The sequence below is a fragment of the Protopterus annectens genome, chromosome 4.part1 (assembly GCF_019279795.1).
Source record: "Protopterus annectens isolate FY-2018-M chromosome 4.part1, PAN1.0, whole genome shotgun sequence".
NCBI lineage: Eukaryota > Metazoa > Chordata > Ceratodontiformes > Protopteridae > Protopterus > Protopterus annectens.
The window spans coordinates 521,828,928-521,856,249 of NC_056734.1; the positions used below are offsets into that span (position 1 = coordinate 521,828,928).

At 39.4% G+C, this 27,322-nt stretch overlaps 1 protein-coding gene across 1 annotated transcript in view; it reads left to right on the top strand.

The window, feature by feature from the left end:
• Positions 1 to 27,322, top strand: part of LOC122801244 (rootletin-like) — a 2,937,720-nt gene that overhangs the window by 2,856,259 nt on the left and 54,139 nt on the right. Inside the window, exon 30 of the mRNA XM_044070796.1 lies at positions 15,000 to 15,131. Within this exon, the coding sequence (XP_043926731.1) occupies positions 15,000 to 15,131 (132 nt within the window). The remainder of the gene's footprint in view (positions 1 to 14,999; positions 15,132 to 27,322) is intronic.

Consider the following 27,322-nt stretch of genomic DNA (forward strand, 5'->3'; position numbering starts at 1 on the left):
ATAGACAGCACTCCTCTAAGTGCAGACCCAGTGGTACGTGATCTGGGTACCTAGGTTGATAGCACTATGAACTTTGACCATCACATATCCACATTAGTAAGGAAATCTTTCTATGTGGCACATCTTATAATTAAAAGCATCCCATCTAGATCTAAGGATGCTATAATTTCATTATACATGGCCCTCACCAGACCATTGATTGAGTACAGTGTTCCCTTTTGCATGTACTTCACCAGACACCTGCAACAAATGGAGATACCACAGAGGTTTCTCAGCAAGAAATTACAGGGTACACAAAACAAGTCTTAACACAGAAAGACTGAAAGCCCTGTCACTATATTTTGTCTCCTACAGGTTGCTAAGGGATGATCTCTGCCTGGCTTACAGGGCAGTCTCTGACCTGGCACTGATGGAAATGCTATCCATTCATAAATTAAACTGTAGGAGAGTCACTCACTCCAGGGATCTTAACCTAGCTTCTGACATGAACAGGTCATGCTGGAGAGATAGATACATCTCCCAGAGAATGCCACTTCTCTGGAACAAGCTTCCAATTCATGTGAACCAGAGCCCCTCCCTGACCCTCTTCAAACACATCCTAGATCAATGGATGAGTGACTGCAAATTCACTCCTGAGGTGGTGCCCATATCCCTTCTGGAGAGAGGAAGTTGTTATTAGCTACCACAGACCCTTACCTCTGTGATCTTCACACACCTAACCACTGACATCTACGGCAACTCGGGATAAATATGGCTAGGCTTGTTAGTGCTGTAGGGCTGTTAGCCTAGTAACCTCCTATGAACCTTTGAACATATGTGTCACATGCAACAGTCCACCACTGCAAAAAAATATGCATTTGTTGCATGATCATGACATCACATGTGGGACACAGGTGAATTAAACACAGGGTGATATTGGAATATGTGTCAGATTCTGCTTTGGGACACCTATCTAACTTATGTGACAATTGAGACTTAACACCCCTTCCCCCATAGGCTTAAATGATTAGATATTCATAATTCCAGTATTAAATATGCATGCTGTGACATTGAGTGTAGGATTTTGCATAGCACCAGCACTTCTCATTACAGATTTATTTTTTCACATATTGGGTGATTTTTATCCATACATAACATCACTGCACATGCACATATTGTAGAGCAGAGCATGTGTGTAACTTTAGGAAGCATTGCAAAGTAAGGGCACGTGCATATAAATAGAGAGCATGTGCAGGCCATACCTCTCAATCATGCCGAATTCCTCGGCATTTAACGATTTTGAGGTCCAATTTATGGGTTGCCACAAATTTCCCATTGGCCCCCTTTATTCCCAATTAATTCCTGTTTCCCAGCCTTTTTTTTAAATTTTTTCCATGTCTGCAATCTTCTGCTGATGTCATCACATATGTGATGACACCAGCATCACGAGTGGTCTGCCAGCCTGTTGGAATTCAGCTGAGGGCTCGAGGGGTGTGACTGAGTGTTTATGTTTGGGCAGCAGCAACGCGCGTCTTGTACGGACTTTGTCTTCAGGACTCAGAGATGTAAGAGATTAAAAAAAATAAATAATGAAACAAAAAAACTTGCAGGCAGCGTCTCACTTTAGCTAGGCACTGGCAACAATCCGTACCATAGTCGCCTGTCCAGGTGCACAGAAGGATTACTTGGTTGGGAGTAGAGAGAGCTTGGCTACTTATTCATGCTGGCCCTGCTGACAAGCTGCTGTGGATGCATTTGTTGATGGGGCAAACAGGAAGAGGGGAACTGTTACTGTAAAGCACCACCGATTATGATTATACAGATGTGGCCCCAGCCAGCCCAAGTAAGATCCACTTTGAAAATCCTTTGATTTATAGGCATGTGGTATTTCTGAAAAACAAAAATCATACCTACTGGGCTGTTTCACTGCATATAACAGGTTAGTTCGTAACAGTGATTATTTTTTATCTTAGATGACAAATATGTAGTGATCAGCATGCAGAACATGAAACATAGCTTCATTAAAGGCAAAATAATTTAGTCTAGTTTATAAAAATAAGTCAGTACTATAAGTTATGCAATACAGTATAAGCACACGGGCAGTATTAAGTACATGATATTTTCTCTAAATCTTGAACAATAAATGCAAATTCATAGCTCACAGAGCAATGCAGGATGACAGCAATTGATGAGTGCAATTGCCAGGAATAACAATTTTGCTGTTTCATTTTTTCTTAGAAAGTTACACATCGGCTACAGGTTCACAAGAGAATGCATGTAAAATACCAAATAGATGGTAAATATAAAGAAAAAGGAGTCATTTGGCCAATATAAATTACTTAAATTGCATTTGGTTATATTTTCTTGCTAGTCCAAATCAAGCTATTTAAAGGAAGACAGTAGTAACAATGAAAAGGCAATTGATTAGATCTAAGTGCTGCGATGTTCTCTCATCAAATTCACTATTAATAGAAGAAATAACAGTGGGACACTTCAGAAGGTATGTGGCAATGGTTAAAATAAGAGGGGGACTTTGTGGTATTTTTCAGACAAAAGTTAGAACAAGTTCCACAAACCAGAAAAGGATGGACAGGTGTGAAGGCAGTGAAGTAGGCAGCAATGTTTTCTAAGCATCTTGTCACTGATAATGCAGAAAGCTTCTGTGAAACTTGGCTCATGTAGCAAAGAAAATGTGCTCAGCTTTATCTGGAATGGCCTTGCACAGAATGTGCAGTTCTTCTGAAGGAGGACACACATTTCCGATTTCCGAGTTTTGCTCTGTGGTTTTGCTGTTAACACTCATCTTCATGCTCTGAGGTTAGTATCTGGAAGTTCTGTGTCACAGGTCATGATGGTAGATTATCTGGTGTAAGACACCCTATCAAAGGATAACCAGCTATTCTTTTGTAAAGAATTGTGTATTTGTTCCACCTAACACTTTGCCAAATTATATACAAACTTTTGCAAATATAACCTTTGGCTTAAATAATCTGTATGGAAGGTTATTACTTTTCATAAATAACTGAAGAAATAATTCGACAAAGATTGAAAAAAAAGTAAAACTATAGACAGACTAACAACAACCACTGAGTGTTTAGCAGCCGATTCAGTTTATGAAAATTATAGTGGTTACTTTTGTCCTTAAAAATGGATTTTGAAGGGGGGGGGGGGGGGGGGGGCAGGAGGACTTCCTGATAAAGTTGACGTATGGGGTCATATTTACATTTTGTAGACTTTTTTATTCGTTAGTAGATCATGATGTGGTGGTTATTTGTATTAGACCTGCATCATTCTGTGCAATAAAGTCTCATAATGTTATAGTAGCAGAATTACATTTAATTTTTTTGGTGTTTAACTTTGTGGGTTGTTGCATGGTTTCTAATGGTCTAGCAGTTTGGACACATTTGTAATACCTTTAATGTACTTTCCTGTCACAATACGATGATAGCATGATGAAATTTTACAACATTTCCGGTTGCTGTACTGCATGAGTTTTGTGAGAGTTTAGCACAAAAATTATTTCTTAAATATCCAGTAATTGTTGCATTAAAGAGATGTTTCATACCAGAAAAGCCCTAATATGTGAAACAGCAAAGACAACTCATATTCTACAACACTGAAGTTTTATTTTAGCAAAAAAGTGAATTCAAATCCTTTCCTTTGCACTGATTGTGAATATGGTTTGTACTGCAAAATGTCATGCTTGTTTACCTCATTGTCATAGTATGACGGTAGTATTAAAGTACGATCTCACAATATTTTTTGTAGCAGTACCTACCAGAAGTAAAACACCATTTAAGTTGGCTTGGAAGCAGGAGAAAAGTTACACGTAGTAAAAAGCTTGCACACATAGCTCTCAACTATTCCTAATTTTGACTCAGAATTTATTTCTGTCCTTTTTAATCCCTTGTAAAATTGTTGACTTTTGGAGAATATGTGCTGAGTCATGCTTAATAAATAAAGACACTAATTAGAGTTATAAACTTATTTTACTTCAGAAACTGAATATTAATTCATTTTGGGAAAATGGATGAAATTCTTGGCTATATTTATACGGGCCTGCGGTGGCAAGAGTGACGCTATCATCTGATAAAATGGGGTGGGGATTTTTTGTTTGTGCTCCAAATGCCCACTACCACAACAACTTGTATACATACCTCTCAAGTATCAATCTCTCAGAGAAAAAAGTCTAGACAAAGCCAAAAATAATGGTGAGACAAAGGCCCAAAACTAGGGAGGGACTTGGACAGATTTTAAATATTGCTCCTATAAACTCAGATAGTTGCTAAAATAACAGGTTTTGCATTATTATTTATTTTCTGAAGGATATTGAAGTCTGAAATTCAAATGTCTACCAGTTATTTATTATTGTTTAGTGACTTTAGTCTTCATGGTGGTATCCCACAATTCCATTAGAGTGGGTGGGGTTACATAATTATGCATGCAAATTTTATGTTAATCAGCTTACAGATTTGTACCTATTTTTCATGGACCTTTATCCAGATTTTTATGTTTCCAGGTTGAGATGTATGGTGCAGGCAGTAGTGCCATTTTGAGAGAACAGACAGAGTGTTAATATGTATGAGTACAGTACTCAGTCTACTTATAAGTTTGTTTAAGTTACTAAGCCTTAATCCTTATGTATTTGTATATAGTAAAGCTGCTTGAACTGAACCCACAACTGTTCATCTGTTTTATCCTGACTGGATGAGCGACACATATCTCATACCTTCCAAACTTTATCTATCTTTCAAGGATTTTTTTATGAGTTTAGTATGTGATGCACAAGCTCCTATTGATGCTATTTATTACATTAATTTATATTTTGGTCTGATTTTTTATTTATATATTTATTTATACCTTATTTTATGAATTTGATAGTTGTATATGTCAGTTTTGAAATTTTGTAAAATACTTTGGGAACTTTGATTAATTTTGAACATTTATTTGTTCATATGATTATTTTAGTTCAGATTGCCAGGAAGTGTTTCTATTTAACTGTTTTTATATAAATCTTGTAATAATTTTCTTTCAGTATCCATGTCTATTTAAATAAATAACATGCCTTTAAAGCCGCCATTTTGCTTAAGAGGGTATATGAATATCCTGTATATGTCCTGTTTACTGCTCTGAAGGACTACGTTTGATGTTTGGACAAAAGCACTGAACTGCAATTATTTTACGTTATCGGTGTTTCACCTTATTAAGCCTATTACTTTCTGTAATTGGTGACTGCTTTGTTGGGCCCTGTGGAGTTTAACCGCATTGTGCAGTTTTGTTTATCAGTTCTGCTCCTGCACTCTTGTAGTGATATTTTCTGATTTTTTTTAAAGTACACCTATGTTGTTGACAACATGCCAGGCCATGAAGAAAAGAGCATTCGGAATTTGTAGACAGTAGGAGTCTAACAAACAGTGAAAGAATGAGTCAAGGATCTGTCCCTTGGAAGTGACATAAAAATGCCTGTTTTTTTTTCTCTTTTGATTAGATGCTGATACATTTTTGTCTGTGTACATACCAGTTGAAGTGACACAGAGGTTACATCTGTAGGCTGTGTGCTACATACATGCAAATCAAACTGGAATGCACTTACTGTATTGTTACTGTACAGCACAAATATGGAAGCCTGGTCTCTGCTGCACATAAATGACATTTGTGTGGAGGGCAGCATAGTCGACTGAGGCAAAGAGTACTGTGTTGTCTTCAATACTTAATGTGTCCTGCTAGTATATGCATGCAGCAGAAACCACGTGTTCATGCACAGCACCTCAGACACAATAAGCTTGCCAAACGTGAAAGGCAGAACTAGGTCTATGTGTAGCTCTTGAACAGCTGGTAGTTATGTTACTGTATCCTTTACCATTTGATGTTCTGGCACTGTTAATGATGACAACCTTTGTCACTTATTCCTGGTCACTGGCATAGGTATTTCATGGAAGCACAGAGTATATGATGCAGTATTCTGTTTTCTATAGACTCCAGGTCTAACAACTTTCGCTGTACAGATGATGTTTGCTTTGTGTGCATCCCAGTAATGTGGTCCTGTATAGGTATTGCCGTGCTGCATATTCTCCATCATTTGTGCTTAATGCTTTTGATATCTTACCCTGACTTATGGAATAGTAATGAATGAATAGTTTGGAAGGGTCACAAATATTCAAATCATTTAGGACTGCCCTTTTGTGGCTTGATGGAATCACAATAACAGCTCATAGGGGAACCATTGTTACTTGTGCTTGGTGCACAGTAGTTGTGAATAGTGTACTGTCTTGGCATTTATGCATGCTCTGCTTTCAGTGCATTGCATATATTGCCGCATTTATTAGACTTATGTTTTTCTTTGTAAATAAAGAACTGATCAAGCCTATTGCTGCTGGCCTCCTCACTACCTCTGGACTACAGCTGTGAAAGTATAAAGTAAAACTCCTATTTATCATAAACGGTGTGCATAAAATTCTGCATATTTTTAACATAGTTGCTTAGCAATCCACAATGCAGTGCCAGGCAAATGAATAATGGTGTTAACTGCTTCCTTTCTTTCTCTCTCTCTCTCTCTCTCTCTCTGATTTTTAAGCAATGACTACAGTATATTTATGTACTCCTTAGATATTCAGTGGTTAATGTACAATGATTTTGCTTTGGTACAATATTCAGTACATTCATTGTAGTGTGAGATCTAGTAATAACAGTATGTGCACATTTGATGGGTGTAGTAATTATAGTATTTGCACATCCAATGGGGCAGTAATCACAGTATGTGCCCATGCAATGGATGAAGTAATCACAATATGTGAACATGTGATGGGTTTGGTAATTACAGTATGTGAACATTCGCTGAGTGTAGTAATCACGATTCATGCACATGCGACAAGTGTACTACTTATAGTGCATGCACATTGGCACACGTGATGGATGTAGTAATTGCAGTACATGCACATGGGATGGATATAATAATCACACTAAGTGCATATTCAGTGGGTATAGTAATTACAGTATATGCGTATAGGATGGATGTAATAATCACAGTGCATGTACATGTGATAGATGTAGTAATTGCAGTATGTGCACATGCAATGGATGTAATAATTACAGGTTCTGCACATGCATTGGGTGTAGTAACCAAGTACATGCAGATGTGATGGCTGTAGTATTTACAATACATGCACATGTGATGGATGTAATTACAGTACATGCACATGTGATGGATGAAGTAATTACAGTACATGTACATGTAATGGATGTAGTAATTACAGTACATACACATGTGATGGATGTAGTAATTACAGTATGGGCATATGGGATGGATGTAGTCATTACAGAATGTGCACATGTGATGGGTGTAGTAATTACAGTTATTTCCACATGCAATGGGCATAGTAATTACAGTATGTGCCCATGCAATGGACGTACTTATTACAGGATGTGCACATGGGGTGGATGCTGTAATCAATGTACGTGCACAGTGATTGGTGTACTAATTACAAATGTGAACGTGGGATGGATGTTGTAATCACTATATGTGCACAGTGATAGGTATAGTAATTACAGGATGTGCACATGCAAAGGGTGTAATAATTACAGGTTTTGCATATGCATTGGGTGTAGTAATTAAGTATGTGTACATGTGATGGCTGTAATATTTACAGTATGTGCACATGTGACAGGAGGTAGTAATTACTGTATGTGTACATGGGATGGATGCTGTAATCAATATATAAGTATAGTGATTGGTACAGTAATTGCAGAACATGCACATGGGTTGATTTCATGAGACTGCTAGCAGGCAGCTGCCAATCTCTCTATACTACAATCTGTCTAGACATTATATAATTAAATATACATTTGTATCTTGTAAATCTCAGACATAACACATTATTTACAGATCAACAAGTACAGGATTTCTTTTACTGTTCACTGTTAAGCATGGAGAATTGTCAGTTTGATGAAGTCCAAATTAAAAACTAATTTCATGAAAATGACAAACTACTACAATTTACAAGAGGTACTATTCAAACTAGAAGCATCTCATCTCACCTCTCACAGCCTTTCTCCATGAGAGAACCTTGGTAATTTTTGACTGACACATTTGCTACTAGCGTTCCTATTTTTTTTTCCTTGTCTAATGTCAGCAACATCCCCCTCTATCTTCAGAAGTTTGCATGTGATCAAACACAAAATTGTGTGTGCTGCCCCACTGACTTTGTAAAGTAATCTGCCATAGGCACAACTGCTCCTGTGAGTTGTAGACTTCATTGCTAAACATCAGTCTGAGGTTATGCCACTAATAACCTTGTCCGTGTGGTCTGAGATACTTATGCTGCAATTGTTGCCTATCAGATATCAGCCAATAGGTTCATAGGTTCATAGGTTCATACTAGGCTATCTGCCCGAGGGCATTTACAAGCCTAGCCCATCGTTTTGTGGCTTAGGCCACCCCTTTAGTATGGGGAACTATACCCATTATTTTTCTGTGCCTCTGTCAAGCAGTGACACTGAGGCCATCCATTGGTCAAGGCATCTCTTGAACAAGGCCAGCGAGGTGCTCTGCCTCACATGTTTGTTCCACAGCATAGGGAGTCTTTGGGTGATGAATCTATCCCTCCAGCACGTCCTATTAATAGCCGTGTCAAGGTTTAAGTCTCCGCCCTTGTGGCTCTGATGGATCTAGATTTTTGAGGTGAAGCATATTCATCAAATCTGGGTTTGACATGGCCTTGTATGTTAGGCAAAGGTCACCTCTGAGCAAGCCTGAATAGAGCTGGAGTTCTTTCAGACGGGCAGCATAGGACAGATTTTTGAGACCCTTTATCCTTTTGGTGAGGAACTTTTGTGGCCTCCAGCTGCTGCAAGTGTCGGGTCAGATACATTCCGATGGGGGCATTGTACTCAATCATTGGTCTGATGTGATGAGTAAAAAGGGAGACTATGACCTCCCTTGATCTAGATGAGAATCCCTTCATGATAAGGTGGGCAATGTAGAAGGTCTTCCTAACTACTTTAGCTACATGGGTGTGAATGACAGACTACTATCAACCTGGGTCCCCAGGTCCCTGATAACTTCTTCTGTGCTCAGTGGATTGCCACCTATTTGGTAGCTAGGGGTAACCTTGTTTTTCCCGAAGGGTATGACTATGCATTTTTGGCATTTAACTTTGGGCGTGGCTCTGGCACCAGTTATCCGCTTCTGTGAGACCCTTCTGAAGGATATCTGTGTCAGATGTGTTTTTTACTTGGGGCGCCTTTGCAGTCATCTGCAAACTTTGTCAGCCATAACCCTCCTGTGTTTGCTTGTACGTAGATGCCAAACAAGCGTGGGCCCAGCACCGAGACCTGTGGGACGCCACTTGTGAGAGGCTTTGAGTCTGACGTGGCGCCAGCAGCTCTGACCGTGTGGGTTCTGTCACTCAGCCAGTTTGCAACCCATCTTGTGATGTATGGGTTGACATTTAAGCTGATGAGTTTTTCAATGATAGGTATTGTATCGAAGGCCTTAGCCAGATCGAGGTAGGCTGTATGGACTGCCTTTCCTCATCAATGGCTTTGGTGACTGTTTCAAAAGTCAACCAAGTTTAAAAGGCATGATCTGCCTTTGACAAAGCCAAACTGGGTTGGATCCAAAGTCTGCAAATTCTATGTCTTTATTTATGAGGTCCATTATGATCCTCTCCATGGCTTTGCAGATAAGGCTTGTCAAGCTAATGGGCGTAATTTGGTACCACAGTTGCAGTTCCAGAGGTAAGACTTTGATTAAACAGCTGTCCTAGCTGTGGGTTTAATTCCTCATTGAGTTCATGGAGCACACAGCCGGGGACACCATCAGGTCCCATGGATGCTGTGTTTTTGCTTTGGAGAGAGCAGTTCTCACTTGCTGGAGACGCTGGGGGCTGCAATCATAGATATCTCTCCTTTTGGGGACTGAACCTCAGCCAGTATGTTGGCAATGTCTGTAGGATCAGTAATCTTCACATCATTTTGAACTAGATATCTGGTTCCTCCCAGGTTTCTTAGCTAAAGAAGGCCTTATGATTGTCTTTTGAGTCTTTAGCTATTTTTTCTCGAAATTTGCTTTGGATGATTTTATGAGAGCTCTTAGTTTTACTTATAGTGATCAAGGGTGTCTTACCTTTTAAGTTTGCTCTATCTTGTAGTAGCTTCCTCCTTTTATTGTAGAGTTTTTTTATGGCTGGGGTCCACCAGACTGGATGCTTGCCTTTGGTACAAAGAGTCTTTGTTTTGCTTGGGATTGCCTTATCCATGCAGTCCTGCAGGTGCTGGTAGAAGGCATTTGTAAGTGATTCAGCGGCTTGAAAGCACTGTTTTCCGCGAGACCACACTAGTCTTTAGAAGTGTGAAGTCGGTTTTGAGAAGTTCTTTACTGTGGTCTTTTTATTTCAGGTGGGGTGGGATGAGGACCTCCAGCGAGATTAGTTTGTGGTCTGATCTCACCAGTGATGATGAGATCAAGTATGTTATCTCCTCTTGTGGGATGGTGACTAGTTGTTCCATGGCATTTGAGTTTATGAATTCCAGGAACTTTTGGGCTAGGGTGTTTGGGCTTGAGTAGTGTTCCCAGTCTATATTAAGTCACCTAGTATGATGGTGTTTGGTGATACATTTATCCCTCTAGTGTTTTCAGGAAGGCCATGTGAGGTTCCTGAGTTTGTGAGGTGGCCTGTAACATGCTACAATTTGCAGAGCAGTCTTGCCTATGGTTAATTGCACCTGGATGGTCTCCGATGCATCGTGCATTGCCACCAGTCTTGAGGTGTGGGTGTCCTTGATGAATATGGATACCCCTCCTTTCTTGGTATTGTCCAGATTTTGGGGCGGAGCATGATATGAGGTAAAACCTGATAGCGCCGGGGCTCTCAGAGCCTTGAACCAGGTTTCTGTCACAGCACAGACATCGATGTTCTCCATACTGAGATTTGAGATTTAGACTTCTGGCATTGAGCAGCATTACCCTTAGTTTTTTCCTTTTTGTGTTCTAGGGTGGTAGGTTTAGAATTTGAGCCTTGCCTAAAAAGGCACTATGGGGTGGCAAGAGCCTTTGCCAATATCCGAATCCCAGGGTGACAGGTGTTGTCCAGCATGACACCAGTGTTTAAGCCAATTGTTAAAGCTGATCATCTTATCTCTGTATTGTGGCATCATTCTTGGTGAATATCAAAATCCTTGAAAATGCATGCCGTCTTTTTGCTATGGGGAGCTCTCTGCCTGGCATACAGAGCCTCTGCTGACCCTATTCTTCCAAACCTTCTACATGTCCGTAAGTCCAATAGTGGCAGAACCACCTCAGTTTTTATTGCAACATAGAACATGCTGGAGGAATAACTATGCCTCACAGGGAATACCACCTCTCAGGAACTGACTTCCTCTCCATGTAAAGTTAAGAACATAACATCTCTTACTTTACGCTATCATAACCTGGATGCACGGATAGGAAACTGTAAGATCACTCCTGCTTTGGTACCCCTGTCCCTTAAGGCCAGGGTGGAGCAAGTAAATATCTGGCTCCAGAGTAATGATTATTCATACTTACTATAAAAAAAGTTTGCCACGCAATACTAAAGTATTATCTCACCCTGGGTTATACAAGACTTCTGCAAAATACAGGGGCCCTGGTACTGTACAAGTAAGGCTAGAAATTCACTAGGAATGTATAGGCAGGCTTCTAAAGATCCTGACAGATCAGTAGCATAGTAAGTACCTATGAACTTATGAGTCTATATAAATTCATGACCATACATACATACAGTATATTCGTTCTTAAATAGTCCTCTCACTATATTAGTATATATGGAAAGTATAAAATTTCAGAAACAGTATCATAATAGTTATGTAATAAAGTGTATCTTACATAAAACAACTATGTTAATGCTATAAACAACAATAATACTGATGAAAACAAAACAGACAAAATAAGAAAAAGTGCAGCAGACAACTTTGGCATTAAACTAAAAAGGAAGCATTTTTACCACATGAAAATTATGTAATAAGACTTTATATATAATGATCTTATAGATATTTCAAAAATTAGACTGATACATTTGTGAGTGAACCCTCATGCTAAATAACATTAAAACAGTAATTTACATTTCAAAATTAAAAAAAAAAACTGAACTCTTAAACCATGTTAATATAAACAAATCATGAGAAAAAAAACATAACCAACTAAATGCACCAGTTTTTTAGTCAGTACTCAGCTAATCAGTAATCGGTCTGCTTATGACTGAAAAGATTGCATTGGACTCAAAGTAATTCTGTCAAAAGTCAATAAAGATAGCTATTGTTCTTTTAATATTCCTCATTGCATCTTATCAAAATTCAAAAAGTCCGTATGGAAATGTGAGCGTTCTCCAGTGAAATGAAATAACTCCACAATGCCCACTAAACGTCTACTGGAAAATATGAAAGTTCTCCTGTGAAATAAAATGTATCCATGATGCCATTAAAAGTTAATAATCGAAAATCTGAAGTACATGAAATCATTCAAATTCCAGAAAAAGCCAGCTAGATGAAAATGAATGTACTGACCACTAACTGCAGATCAAAACAATGCAGTTTAGTTCAGGAAGAAGGAATCGCTGACAGTGTCCAGTATTGGGGAGTGACAATAGCCAGCTTCACTGATGGCATCTAGTATTGGGAAGTGACAGTAGTCAGTTTCACTGATATGGTCCAGTGTTGGGGAGTGACAGTAGCCAGTTTCACTGATGGAGTCCAGTGGTGGGGAGTGAAAGTAGCCAGTTTCACTGATGGGGTCCAGTGTTGGGGAGTGACAGTAGCCAGCTTCACTGATGGTGTCCAGTGTTGGGGAGTGACAGTAACCAGTTTTACTGACTGGGTCAAGTGTTTTGGAGTGACAGTAGCCAGCTTCAGTGATGGTGTCCAATGTTTGGGAGTAACAGTAGCCAGCTTCACTGATGGTGTCCAGTGTTGGGAAGTGACAGTAACCAGTTTCACTGAAGGGGTCCAGTGTTGGGGAGTGACAGTAGCCAGCTTCACTGATGGTGTCCAGTGTTGGGGAGTGACAGTAGCCAGTTTCCCTGATGGGGTCCAGTGTTTTGGAGTGACAGTAGCCAGTTTCCCTGATGGGGTCCAGTGTTGGGGAGTGACAGTAGCCAGCTTCACTGATGGTGTCCAGTGTATGGGAGTGACAGCAGCCAACTTCAGCCTCTGATAACACCATTTATTTTAATCTACACCAAATCTAAATCCCAACAGAAACAAGCAAGACAGAACAAATTCATTGTTTACTCAAACTCTCTCGGCTGATTCTGACATGTTACAGTTAACTCACTGAACTGTTGATATCTGCTGTTTCACATTGCAGTAGTTTCATGAATTAGGAAATGCAAAAATACAATGTAGGGAACTGAGATTTATTAGTTACTGACAGCCCCATCGTAGTACTCAACAGCAGTAGGTAAGCAGTTGGACCAGATGGACACTAACAAAATATGACTGATCTATCCATCCACAACCCCCTTTTCCCATTTTTGCACACAGCATCGGGGTGTCACTTCAATAGGGGCAATCATCTAGAGCCAAGGTTTACGCCACTAGGTGGCTAGCCCTGCTGTGGTAGTTCTTCCACACCATATACTCGACTGCACACTTATGGCCAATTTAGAGTGTCCAGCCGACCTACTGCATGTGTTTGGAATGTGGGAAGAAACCAGAGCACCCAGAAGAAACCCAGGTGAACACAAGGAGGACTTGCAGGCTTGGCACAGAAGGCACTCCTGCCAAGAACTGAATGGAAAACCTCTTGCTTTGAGGCAACAACACTATCCGTTGTGCCACTGTGCCACCCTTTATCTTTCAAGTAATATGTAGGAAAAATATATTTCCAACACTAACAACTTTATACTGAAAGAAGACTGACTGAATTTCAAATGATACATAAAAGATTAAAGGAGCTGATATCTTATGTTTTACACTCAGTTACTGCTACTTCTGATTGCTCAAGTTTCTAGAGTAACAAGCCATCTATCAGCCTCATCCTTTTCAAAAAAAGCCTAGAATCAATCCCATGCCTTGTGTAAATGTATCCCATGCGTCCTGCTCGACTATACTTTTCCTGCACTCTGGGATTTATTTTACTTTTTATTAGTTTGACTATGTCATGGCTGGGAAATGATTAACACTGTCAAGCCAACAGCCTGCTAAATAAACAAAGAAATAAAACATGTAGCAGTTGAACAGATAATCCTGCAAATTTCAAATCAGTGTGTATGGCTGCTTGTGTGTGTGTGTGCGTGTGTGTGTGTGTGTGTGTGTGTGTGTGTGTGTGTGTGTGTGTGTGCGCGCGCGCATGTATGCATGCATGTGCATTCTTTGGCAGATTAGCATTCTGTACAGAATTAGTTTTCCTACATTACACCTAATGAGTACCAGGATAGGTTCTGTCTTCCCGCATGACCCCAGACCAGATTCAGCAGGTAATCAGATGATAAATGAATGAATGTTTAGGATCTTGTCTTTTCTTTAGCTGACCAGCTTTGGTTTTAGTACTCCACACCAGTTATCACCCGTACTACCATTTTATGAAGCTTGCCCATTGTGTAGGAATGTGAAAAGTGACGTGTGTTCTGCTCCTAAAGGAGATTTGATTGGTGTTCAGGAACAGAGTGCTCTTATGAATACTTTAGACATGCAATGAAGGCCATGTGTCTGTATGTGTGATTGGTAGTTCAACACTTCTGCCCTGTCCTTAACAACAAAAAGCAGATGCCAGTACCTATCGATGTATTGTGCATCAATATTTGTGCATTGTTAACCAGAGATTAAAGACAGAATTTGCCTCATCATCATCATCATCATCATCAGTATCCAAGCAATACTTGCCTTCCAAGTAAGAGACATATACAGATATCTAAGTTCCATATTTCCTCGATGCAGAATATACCCACTGTTATACACAGTCCCAGGTGTTACTGAATTCAAACTGTTGACTTTCTTGCTGTTTGGCTATAGTAAATTCCAACTGATTTTTTTGGGGGATTCATTTTCAGGTGGAACGTGAGAAGATGAAGAGAGAAGAAGAAGCCCTCCGCCTTAGCTCAGAAAAGGGTCATCTCGACCAGTCATTAAACAGTGTGGAACAGGAACTGACTGATATGCAAAAACAGGTGCAGCAGCTACAGGTAAAAATATTTTGACAATTATTGTTTTAATGACACATTTTTATCTGTTTTTATATGTATATGTATGTATATATATATATATATATATATATATATATATGTGTGTTTTTATATATATATATATATATATATATATATATATATATATATATATATATATCGTTCTCGTATATTTGACTGAAATATACAATGTCAAAAAAAAGACTGCAAGTACATTTGACTGAAAAGCTATTTTGTTGAAAGCCGTTGATTATGGGAGTTGTTAGAACAGTAATTTAGAATATGCTGTGTGGATTGGTAATGACCACTGTTGGGTTGTACCCACAGATTTGTATACATTATGTTTGTGTTACAGCAGTGATTCACATGTATGGTGTTTTCCCTTTACTCCACTGTTGTGGGACCATGGAGTTATAACATATAATTAAGGGTCTATATTAGATAAACAAAAGTTTATCTAATCGAACACTGACATCATCGAAAATCCCGGAACTCGAAATCGCAATTGTGGGGGGCTATGCCCCCTACACCTCCCACTAAATATATATTCCAACTCCAAAATTGTACTACAGTGAGGAAAGGGCAAATATTCCCATCTTCACTGTACTGCGTTCTCACAATTGTGATTTTGAGTTCTGGGATTTTTGATGAAGTCAGCATTCGATTAGATAAAATTTTGTTTATCTAATCTAGACCGATAATTAAGGTGGGTGTGGGGAAAGGCACGGGGACTTGCCCTTTGCAAAATAGCTTCTAGTGGTATATATGTTGTGGAGAATGTTTTCGACAAAAAAAAAAATACTATCTGTACTGCTCATTTCCTGCCCTTTCCTATACTAGAATAGTTCGGATCCCAGATCTGCTGGTTTCAGGACTTTAGTCTGTGCTTCTGAGTGGTCCAGAGCTTGTTGTGGTAGTGGGAGGTCTGTCTGCTTATCAGTGAGAGTGGTAAGCATTAGAGCAGCCTATCTGTCACAAGAGGAGTGGTGTCCAGCTCTGAAATTTACCTTATTGGCCATTTTGGGCTAATTTCTATCGCTTTCAAGTTTCTGAGTTAAAAACCCGTGTTTGAGCGGGTATGCTGTTGTTTTAGCTTGACAGATCCTATTTGGGCATCCTGAAGACTACTACAGCGCCAGAAATGAGAAGGAGAGACTTTTTTGCTGATCTAAGTACCCTTTTGGCTTTCTATTAACTGTTTCAGCTAAACGAACTCTTAAAAAGCCATTTTTACTGTGGTTTTGCTGTATTTCTGTTGCATTGTACTGTTAAATCATTTTACTGTGTGTGCACTTGATTTATCTGTTTAAAAGTTAAAATTTAAACTGCATTTAGTACTGTAGGCATCACACTCGTGTGACAGCCTTTTCTGTGCATCTCTACTGTTTTAAATTGCTTTTTGCTACCTAATTTCTTAAAAAAATAAATAAATAAATACTATCTGTACTGCTCATTTCCAACCCTTTCATATACTAGAATAGTCTGGATCCCAGATTTGCTGATTTCAGGACTTTAGTCTGTGTTTCTGAGTGCTCCAGACCTTGTTGTGGTAGTGGGAGGTCTTTGTGCTTATCAGTGAGAGTGGTAAGCATTAGAGCAGCATATCTGTTGCAGGAGGAGTGGTTTCTAGCTCTGAAATTTATCTTATTGGCCGTTTTGGGCTAATTTATATCCCTTTCAGTTTTCTGAGTTAAAAACCCGTGTTTGCGCAAGTTTGCACTTGTTTTAGTTTGGCGGATCCTGTTTGGGTGTCCTGCAGACTACTACAGCACCAGAAACGAGAAGGAGAGACTTTTTTGCTGATCTAAGTACCCTTTTGGCTTTCTATTAACTGTTTTAGCTAATTGCACTTTTAAAAAGCCGTTTTTACTGTGGTTTTGCCGTATTTCTGATGCATTGTACTGTTAAATTGTTTTACTGTGTGTGCACTTGATTTATCTGTGTAAACGTTAAAATTTAAACTGCATTTAGTACTGTAGGCATCACACTCAAGTGCGACAGCCTTTTCTGTGCATTTCTACTGTTTTAAATTGCTTTTTTTCTGCCTAATTTCTTAAAAAACAAACAACCCCCCCCCAAAAAAAAAATACTATCTGTGCTGCTCGTTTCCTGCCCTTTCCTATACTAAAATAGTCCGGATCCCAGATCTGCTGGTTTCAGGACTTTAGTCTGTGCTTCTGAGTGGTCCAGACCTTGTTGTGGTAGTGAGAGGTCTGTCTGCTTATCAGTGAGAGTGGTAAGCATTACAACAGCCTGTCTGTCACAAGAGGAGTGGTTTCCACCTCTGAAATTTACCTTTTTTGCCATTTTGGGCTAATTTCTATCCCTTTCAAGTTTCTGAGTTAAAAAACTGTTTTTGCATGGATTTACACTTGTTTTAGCTTGGCGGATCCTGTTTGGGCATCCTGTAGACTACTATAGCACCAGAAACGAGAAGGAGAGACTTTTTTTGCTGATCTAAGTACCCTTTTGGCTTTCAATTAACTGTTTTAGCTAATCGCACTTTTAAAAAGCCGTTTGTACTGTGGTTTTGCTGTATTTCTGCTGCATTGTACTGTTAAATCATTTTACTGTGTGTGCACTTGATTTATCTGTTTAAAAGTTAAAATCTAAACTGCATTTAGTACTGTAATCATCACACTCAGGTGTGACAGCATTTTCTGTGCATTTCTACTGTTCTAAATTGCTTTTTGCTGCCTACTTTCTTAAAAAACAAAAAAAGACCCCAAAAATACTACCTGTACTGCCCATTTCCCACCCTTTCCTATACTGGAATAGTCCGAATCCCAGATGAGCTGGTTTCAGGACTTTGGTTTGTGTTTCTGAGTGGTCCAGACTTCATTGTGGTAGTGGGAGGTCTTTCTGCTTATCATTGAGAGTGGTAAGCATTAGAGCAGCCTATCTGTCACCAGAGGAGTGGTTTCCAGCTCTGAAATTTTACCTTATTGGCCGTTTTGGGCTAATTTCTATCCCTTTCAAGTTTCTCAGTTAAAAACCTGCGTTTGTGCAAGTTTGCACTTGTTTTAGCTCGGCGGATCCTGTTTGGGCATCCTGTAGACTACTACAGCACCAGAAACGAGAAGGAGAGACTTTTTTGCTGATCTAAGTACCCTTTTGGCTTTCTATTAACTATTTTTGCTAATCGCACTTTTAAAAAGCCATTTTTACTGTGGTTTTGCTGTATTTCTGCTGCATTGTACTGTTAAATCATTTTACTCTGTGTGCACTTGATTTATCTATTTAAAAGTTAAAATTTAAATTGCATTTAGTACTGTAGGCATCACACTCAAGTGTGACATCCTTTTCTGTGCATTTCTACTGTTTTAAATCTTTTGCTGCCTAATTTCTTAAAAAAAAACAAAAAAACAAAAATACTATCTGTACTGCTCATTTCCCACCATTTCCTATGCTAGAATAGTCTGGATGCCAGATCTGCTGGTTTCAGGACTTTAGTCTGTGTTTCTGAGTGGTCCAGACCTTGTTGTGTTAGTAGAAAGTCTTTCGGCTTATCAGTGAGAGTGGTAAGCATTAGTGCAGTTGCAAGAGGAGTGGTTTCCAGCTCTAAAATTTACCTTATTGTCCATTTTGGGCTAATTTCTATCCCTTTCAAGTTTCTGAGTTAATAGCCCATTTTTGCATGGGTTTGCTCATTGCACAGCGCTGCTTAGCTAGGGTTAAACTGTTCCCAGCACCATAAAGTCTGCTCTTCAGTTTTTCCCTTAGAACTAGCCAGTTTCTTAATCTTAGCACTTGAATCTGCTTTTCCGTGCTCAGCACAGGTTCAGAACTGTTGTAAGCACTAAATAAGCTGCAAAGTACTAAAGCACTCAACCTTTCCCATTATCTAGTGGTTAACAGTTTTTGTACTTATCTTCCTCAAGTTACTTCTAGGAAACAGCTCTAGTACTTACTTCCCTCACCAGGCAGGTATGACCCTAGCCCTGAGTAGCATCCTACCTTCGCCCAGAATGATACTGCAGTACAAGGACAGAATGATTGACTTCAACAATTGCCTAAGCTTCTGGTGTCATTCTAAGGGGATCTAGTATCTGTTTGCCTGGGATGACATGGTCGACAGGCCACAATGCTTTGCCAGAGATGGCCTGCACCTGTTGCACCTGGGATTCCGGATACTGGCCAAGGCTCTTGCCACCCTTATAGTGCCTTTTTTAGGCAAGGTTCAAATGACAAAGCCACCACCATGACAGATACAGGCAAGCAAAAACTGAGGGCAATGCTACTCAATGCTAGAAGTCTAAACCTCGAAATGCACTCACTCGAGGCACTCCTTAAAATGGAGAACATTGATATCTGTGCAGTGACTTAAACCTGGTTCACGACTCCAGAGAGCACCCCTGGATTACCAGGATATAACTCATACTATACCTTTCAGCCATATAACCAGGACCAGAACACCAATTGTAGAGGTGTGTCCATATTCATTAAGGATAACTACACCTCCAGGCTAGTTGCCCAACATAATGCATCTGACATTATCCAAGTCCAACTAACTCTGGGCAAAACTGCAATCTATATTGTAGCTTGCTACAGATCCCCCACCATGCCCCAGGATTCCCACTCCTCTTTTCTTGATATACTAGAAAATATTAGGGTTCAACTAAACACCCTAATAATAGGCGATTTCAACTACCCCACCACTAACTGGGAAAACTACTCATGTACCAACTCCTTTGCTTAACACTTTCTAGAATTCATAAACTCCAGTGCCCTGGATCAACTTATCCACACCCCCACCAGGGGCAATAATATCCTAGACCTAGTCATTACCTACCGGTGTTCCGCACCTGAAGTCATCTCCGCGTTGGTCAGATCCAACCATAAGCTAATCACCATAGATATCCACATCCCACCCCCATCCTCCATTAAGGAAACCACTGTGAAAAATGTTTCCAAAGCCAACTTCATGCTTCTTAAGACAGCCACCCATGCAGTTGGACAATACCGTTACGACTGCCAAATCTTATACAAATGCACTCTATAAGCACTTACACGAGTGCATGGATCATGATATCCCTAACAGAACCAAGTTGCTATCCTCCAAAAAAAGGAAGCCAATCTGGTGGTCCCCTGCTTTAAACAAACTTTACAACAGAAGGAAGAAACTGTTGCAAAAGAGAGTAAAATCCCTTGAGTGGAGGAACTCCCTGGTCAGCCTCAGTAAGAATCTGAGATCCATCATAAAATCCTCCAAAGCCAGCTATGAAAACAAGATTGCCACTGACTCTAAGGACAGCCACAAAGCATTCTATAGCTATGTCAAGAATCAATGGCAACAACCAGATCTGCTCTGAGTTACAGCCCAATGACATGAAAATTATGGAACCAACTGATATCGCCAACATCCTGGCTGATAGGTTTAGTGCTAACTTTACCCCCCTAAAGGGCCCATATCCATACTGGAGGAATGCAGTGCCCCTGCAATCACAACTGAGCAGGTAAAAACTGCACTCTCCAGAGCTAAGGACACAGCATCCATGGGACTGGACAACATCCGAAGCTGCGTTCTACATGAACTTCAGAATGAACTAGCTCCCCTCCTAAGCACCATGTTCAGTCATATCCTCACGACAGGCTTTCTACCCACTGAATGGCACACAGCAATAGTTATACCACTCCACAAAGGGGGAGCCACCACGGACCCCGGGAACTATCAGCCTATTAGCCTGACAAGCCTGGTTTGCAAGGCCATGGAACGTATCATCATGTAACTCTTAAACAAAAACATTGGTAACTTCCAAACTTTGAACCCCACCCAGTTCGCGTTTGTGAAGGGTAGATCATGTCTCCTGAACCTGATAGACTTCTTTGAAACAGTCACCAAAGCCGTAGATGAGGGTAAGGCAGTTCACACAGCCTATCTTGACCTCGCCAAAGCTTTTGACACCATCACCCATTCTTGAATCATTGATAAACTCACTAAAATAGGTATAAATCCATACGTCACAAGATGGGTTGCCAACTGGCTCACTGACAGAACCCACACTGTAAAAGTTGCAGACTCCAAATCTAACTTCAAACCTGTGACAAGTGGAGTACCACATGGTTCAGTCTTGGGTCCCCTCCTGTTTGGGATCTACTTCTCTGAAGTATGGGATAACACAGAAGGCCTCTGGCTGATGAAGTTCACAGATGACTGCAAATTAGGTTCCATAGCTGAGTCCCTAAACAACATGGACATCATACAGAAGGGTAGAAGGGCCTCACTGAGACTCATGCCTGGTGTCAGAGCCATGGCCTCAAGCTCAACTCCAAAAAGTGCAATGTCATCCCCTTTGGTAAAAACTCTGTACCCATAAACTACCACATAGGTGGCAGTCCACTTAATACCGAAGGTGTGATAAGAGACCTTGGGACTCAGGTGGAAAGTAGTCTCTCCTTTGATAATCACATCACCACAGAAGTCAGGAAATCCTTCTATGTGGCACACCTCATCATGAAAGGGTTCTTATCAAGGAGGTCATTGTTCCCCTCTACTCAGCTCTCATTAGACCCATTATTGAGTACATTGCCCCTTTTGGAATGTACCTCACAAGACATCTGCAACAGCTGGAAAGCCATAAAAATACTTCACAAAGAGGATTATGGGACTCAAACATGTGCCCTATGCTGACCGTCTCAAAAAACTCCAGCTTTACTCCATAGCATATCACCTACTCTGAGGTGATCTCTGCCTAACATACAAAGCTATGTCTAACCCAGAGTTGTTGGACATGCTACACCTAAAGAAATCCCAATCCCTCTGAGCTACACGCTCTAGAGACTTAAACCTTGTCACTACAATAAACAGAAAATGCTGGAGGGATAGATTCCTGACCCAGAGACTTCCCATACTCTGGCACAAGCTACATATTTATGTCAAGCAGAGTTCCTCAATAGCACTCTTCAAGAAAAATCTTGATAAGTAAATGGAAAATAGGAAATTTACCCCAGGGATCACTATTGTGGCCCTGCTCGACAGGGGTACAGGAAAATAACCTTCTTGGGTGGCGAAAGCTAGGGAACCTTGTTGACTAGGCTGACATAGGCCCTTGGGCTGATAGCCTAGTACCTACCTATGAACCTATGAACCTATGTTTTTTCACTCAAATGTCTTTTTATTCAAATGTACTTTCAATCTTTTTTTTTTCCAACATTTTGTGTTTCAGTCAAATATTCTTTCAGTCAAACACAATACAAACAATGGGAATGTGTAGGCCGAGATTTCTTCAAGCTGATGTTAAAACTGTGAAAAAGCTTCATAAATGGTCAGGTTATGTCTTTCCAGGAAAAGCCGTTGTATGTAATTATTTTGTTTCATGGTTTATCATTGTGTGGTCAAATGACAGCTAGAAAGAAGTAGATACTCCCAACTGGTTCTTTTCATGTCTGAATTCAGTCAGAGGGCAGTCCACTAGCTCATATTTTTGCACTGGTGAAAAGTAACATACTCTGACAGCAGAGCAAAACCAGAGCGAGCCTTAGGCCAAATGTATTATGTTCAGAAAATCAGTACACAAAATACAAAAGAACAGCCGCAGTGGAAAAAAGTTATGCCAGTTGTTTTTTTTTTCCCCATGTGGAGGAGTATTCTTATAAAAGACCTCTGGCTAGCAATGTTTGCAGATGATTGCAAACTAGGGGATATTGTTAAATCACCCTATGATATCAAAGCCTTCATAATGAACTCACCATAGTAAATTCTTGGTGTACTAAAAATCAGTTGAGTTTAAATGCTAAAAATATATAGTAAATACACTTTTGGTAGACAATCCCTCTTCTCATCATACCAACTAGACAATACACCTCTCCAAAATGAAAAAGTAGTTAGGAACCTAGAAACCTGGGTTGATAGCTCCCTCTGTTTTGACCATCATTTCACAATGGTTGTCAGGAAATCCTTTTATTTAGTCCAACTAATTGCCAAAGCAATATTATCAAAATATAAAGAGGTAATCACTCTCTCATGCTCAGCATTAACTAGCCTAGTGACAGTTCAGTGTTTCTTTTGGTAAGTGTCTAAGTATCTAACTAAACATGTAAAACAATTAGAAAGTCCTCAAATGTTCCTAACCAAAAATATCTTTAGCCTAAAGTCCCTGAGCTACCAAGAGAGGCTGAAAGCTCTATCCTTTTATTCAGTGTCTTATAGACTTTTGAGGAGAGATCTCTGTCTTGCTTACCATGCCATTAGAGACCCAGTTGTCCTAGACCTCCTGTTTGTCTACAAGTCTAATATCTCCACCAATACTAGAGCCAGGGACCTAAATCTTCACCAACAGATAAATTAAACATGATGGAAGGATAGGTGTCTCCCACATATCTAGAATAAACTTCCCCTGCAAGTTCAGCAGTGCAATGCAGTATCTTTCTTTAAACATAAACTAGATGGCTGGGTGGGTCTCCACAAATTTAATCCTGGATTGATTGGTAGGCCCTCCACCTAAAGAGAAGTGCTGCCAGAAGGAAAGCACTGGTAAGGTGAGAATGGTCATGAGACTCACTGGCCTGGGAATATCTATGACTGGGTGAATACTTTGCTCCATGACTAAATACATAATTACAACCAAAGTTACAGTTTGAAGACACAGATAAACACCATACAAGAGTTATGCTCTTTTACTAAAGCCATGTAGGCATTTCTTATCGATTTTATTCAATTTGTCTCCCCTAAATTCATCTGAAGTGGCAGTTTAAAATCTTCCTTTTAAATTTTATTCCAGTATCAGAAGTGATTTCTGACTCCAAATGACATTGTTTTCAAGTGATGTGACGTTATAAATAAATACCAGTTAAATATACGGTGGTTGAACAGATTATAAACTTTATGGTCAGCAGCCAGGTTTAAATTCACAGATGTCTTTGATTGCAAAAAAGAAAAAAAGTGCTAAATTTTGCTGAGGGAAGTCATTGTATATTGAAAGCCAAAGTACGTAAGTTGTGAGGTGAGACCATTTTTGCCTTGCGGATACCCACCTCTTGATGTACCTCCTGCTTCTAAAAAGGCAAAGCAAGGCAGGCCAAGAGCTAATGCTTGGATACCCCTCTATTTGGGGAGGTTTGTCATGAATGACGTTATGTCACTGTTTCAAATCTAAAGGTAATTTATACCTCAGATGGGGTAAACTTGGGTAATAAATCTGTCCCTCCAACATATTTTTTTAAAATGTTGGTGGAGATTCAGATTTTTAGTTCTAGTGTTTGTGGAACTGCTTGTTTTATGGAGATAAAAGACATCTACGAGGGTTTGATCTTTAAATGAGAGGCATACCTCTCAACCTCTTAGAGTAAGAAATCTGGACAAAGCCATAAAAAGTGGTACAAATAGGGACAATTTTGAAATATTGCTCTTACAGACTTAGAAAGTTGATAGAATAACAGGTTTTGCATTAGCATCAATTTTCTGAAGGGTATGAAGTCTAAAACTCAAACGTCTGTCATTATTTTCCAGCTAATTTCTATCTAATTTGCCAGAAAGCCGCAATTTTATGAAAAATGGACATAAATATGAGGCACAAATCTGGACATTCTGCGAAAATCTGTACAGTTGAGAGGTATGATAAAGTATTCAAGACATATATCTCCAGATAAGAATTTATAAGAGACTGAGTGTACAAATAGAAATTTAAGCCTATTTTAGTAACTAATGATCTTCAGGTCAGTAATCGTTTTAGTGAGGAGCAACTGGGGCCTTTCTAGCTGTGTGAAATTTCTGGAAAGGTACTCAAGGTGGCATTTCCTGTATATTGGTCTAATTAGAGCAGAGTTATAATAAGATGGTAACTGTTCATATTTGACTGTAACTTGAATGTATGGATGAGAAACACAAAATTTACCCCAGGACTGAACCATGTAATACTAATGGACAAAGGCAGTTCCAAAAATGCTTTATCCCATGCATGGGTCCCCTCAGATTATCTATGGTATAATTCCCAGTTATTTTCATTATAAGTAATATATAATTATCTATCATAGGATGGCTAAGGCCAGTCTATAAACAAATAGAACAGGTTTATTTGAGCACAAAAAGAGAAACTGACCAGGCTTAAAACAGCCCAGAAGAGCAGATAGCCTAGTACTTACCTATGAACCTATAACTTAGTTAGACTTTCATGAGATACCTCTGCATAGCTATTGTGATAAATAGAAGCACTTCCTGACTACTGATGTTACATGGGGGCCTAAGGAAAGGGAGTTGTCTACGAAGTTTCCAAGAGCCCTGTTATGTCAGTTTGGAGTGAGGTACTGACTATATGGTAAGCTGAGGATAAAGAGTTTTTCCCAAATATAACAATATTGCACTAGCCATTTTCAGTACACAGCTGGTTTGAAAGGACTAGTTCTTGTGGTAGTAATACTATATCAAAGGATGATCAGACAATGATACCCAGCTCAGACATCAGCAAACTTTATTAAACATAGAGTTTATAGTTTGGAGGTCAGAGAAATATATGCTAAAAAGGAGGAGCACAGCACCAAGCCCTGCAGTATAATGTTAGTTGATTTCTTTCCTACTGAGGAGACCCCTGCTAGTTTAACTATGTGGGTTTTATCTTTCAGTCAGTTTGCTGTCCAAGTTGTAGAAGTTGATTCAAAATGTTTATAAAAATCTGAGGGATACTCCTGAATGCAAATGCGGCTGCTGATGACTAATGATATTCACTTTAGAAAGGATCCTAGGAGAGGATACAAAGCACTGAGTTAACCAGTCAGCATGTCATATGTTTTATTTTGTTGGCTTGCATGCATGTGCATGTGAAAAAAGATGGTTTAGTGGACAGGTATGTAAATGAATGAAGCATCTGTATGATCTGCTAAAAGATAAAATAAGGGCTATAAAGTGTGCTGAGTAACAGCTCTGTAGTAAGTACCACTATTGCATTTACAATGCCATGACAAGTAGCATGACAGGTTTATTTCTTCCATGAGTACTGTCAGTTATGTGGTTGCCATAGTAATTGCTAATGCCATGACAAGTAGCATGACAGGTGAATTTCTTCCACGAGTACTGTCAGCTATAAAGTTGCCATAGTAATTGCTGTATCACTGCTTCTTCCATTTCAGTTGTTTGTCTTCCTGTATCCTCAGACTAAGTTATGTGTACCTTACACAGCTATCATGATGACCAGTTTTGTAAATGGTACTGTATTTTGTAACATACACATCTTAATATTCCAAAGTATAACATGCAAAACTGAAATTATACAGTAATGTGAATATTTCATATAAACTGAAATAACGCAATGAAATAAAAAACATCATGAAAGTTTGTTGATTATAATCATTTGCTTATAACAATAAGTAATACAGTAGCTGAAAATTTTATTCCAGTTCTTATCAGCCACCGTTTGCAGAGCTGGCATCTAATAACTTTAGTGTGTCCCCTTTCTTATTCAGTCACAACAGGACACGTGGCTACCTTCCTTGTGAAGACTTGGTGCAGAAATTCCACTGTAGTTGCTGTACAACAGTCATGTTGGTTCTATGATCCTGTCAGAAGAGCGAGGGATCATTGTGAGCAAGCAGTATAATTGACAACCCTGATTTTACAGAACCCATCAAAGAATTCATTGTTGATGACTCTAGCATGACGGTGGAAAACTTTGATGAGTGTGTATATTTACGAAGATAATAGGACTGCATTAGATTGTTTAGGCTTCCTACTGGAAGTATAAGTCCTGATGCAAAACGTATGTTGGTCCAAAAAAGATATTACATTATGTCTGTGTTCCAAAATCTTTGTGTTTTCTGTTCATGGACCAAAATGGCATTTCCTTAAAAAAAAAGTTTTTCTTCCAAGACCCAGTACTATGAGTTCTGATCTTGTGAGTCATGGAACTATGAAAACAAAATGGTGATCTCCGTAAAATGGTTTGATTTCAACAATTTGCTGTTACACCTTTAAATTATTTAAAGCCCCCTGCACCCGCCACGGGGAGCTGTGTTTCCCATACCCCTGCTGAAGATATATATATATATATATATATATATATATATATATATATATATATATATATATATATATATATATATATATACTAAACCTGATCATCACAAACATGGGGACAAAATGCTCCACACCGGAGGTATACCCCTCACTAGTGAGATCTGACCACAAACTAATCACCCTGGATATACATATCCCACCTCCACCCCCAGCACAAAAGACCACAGTGAAAAACTTCTCAAAAGCA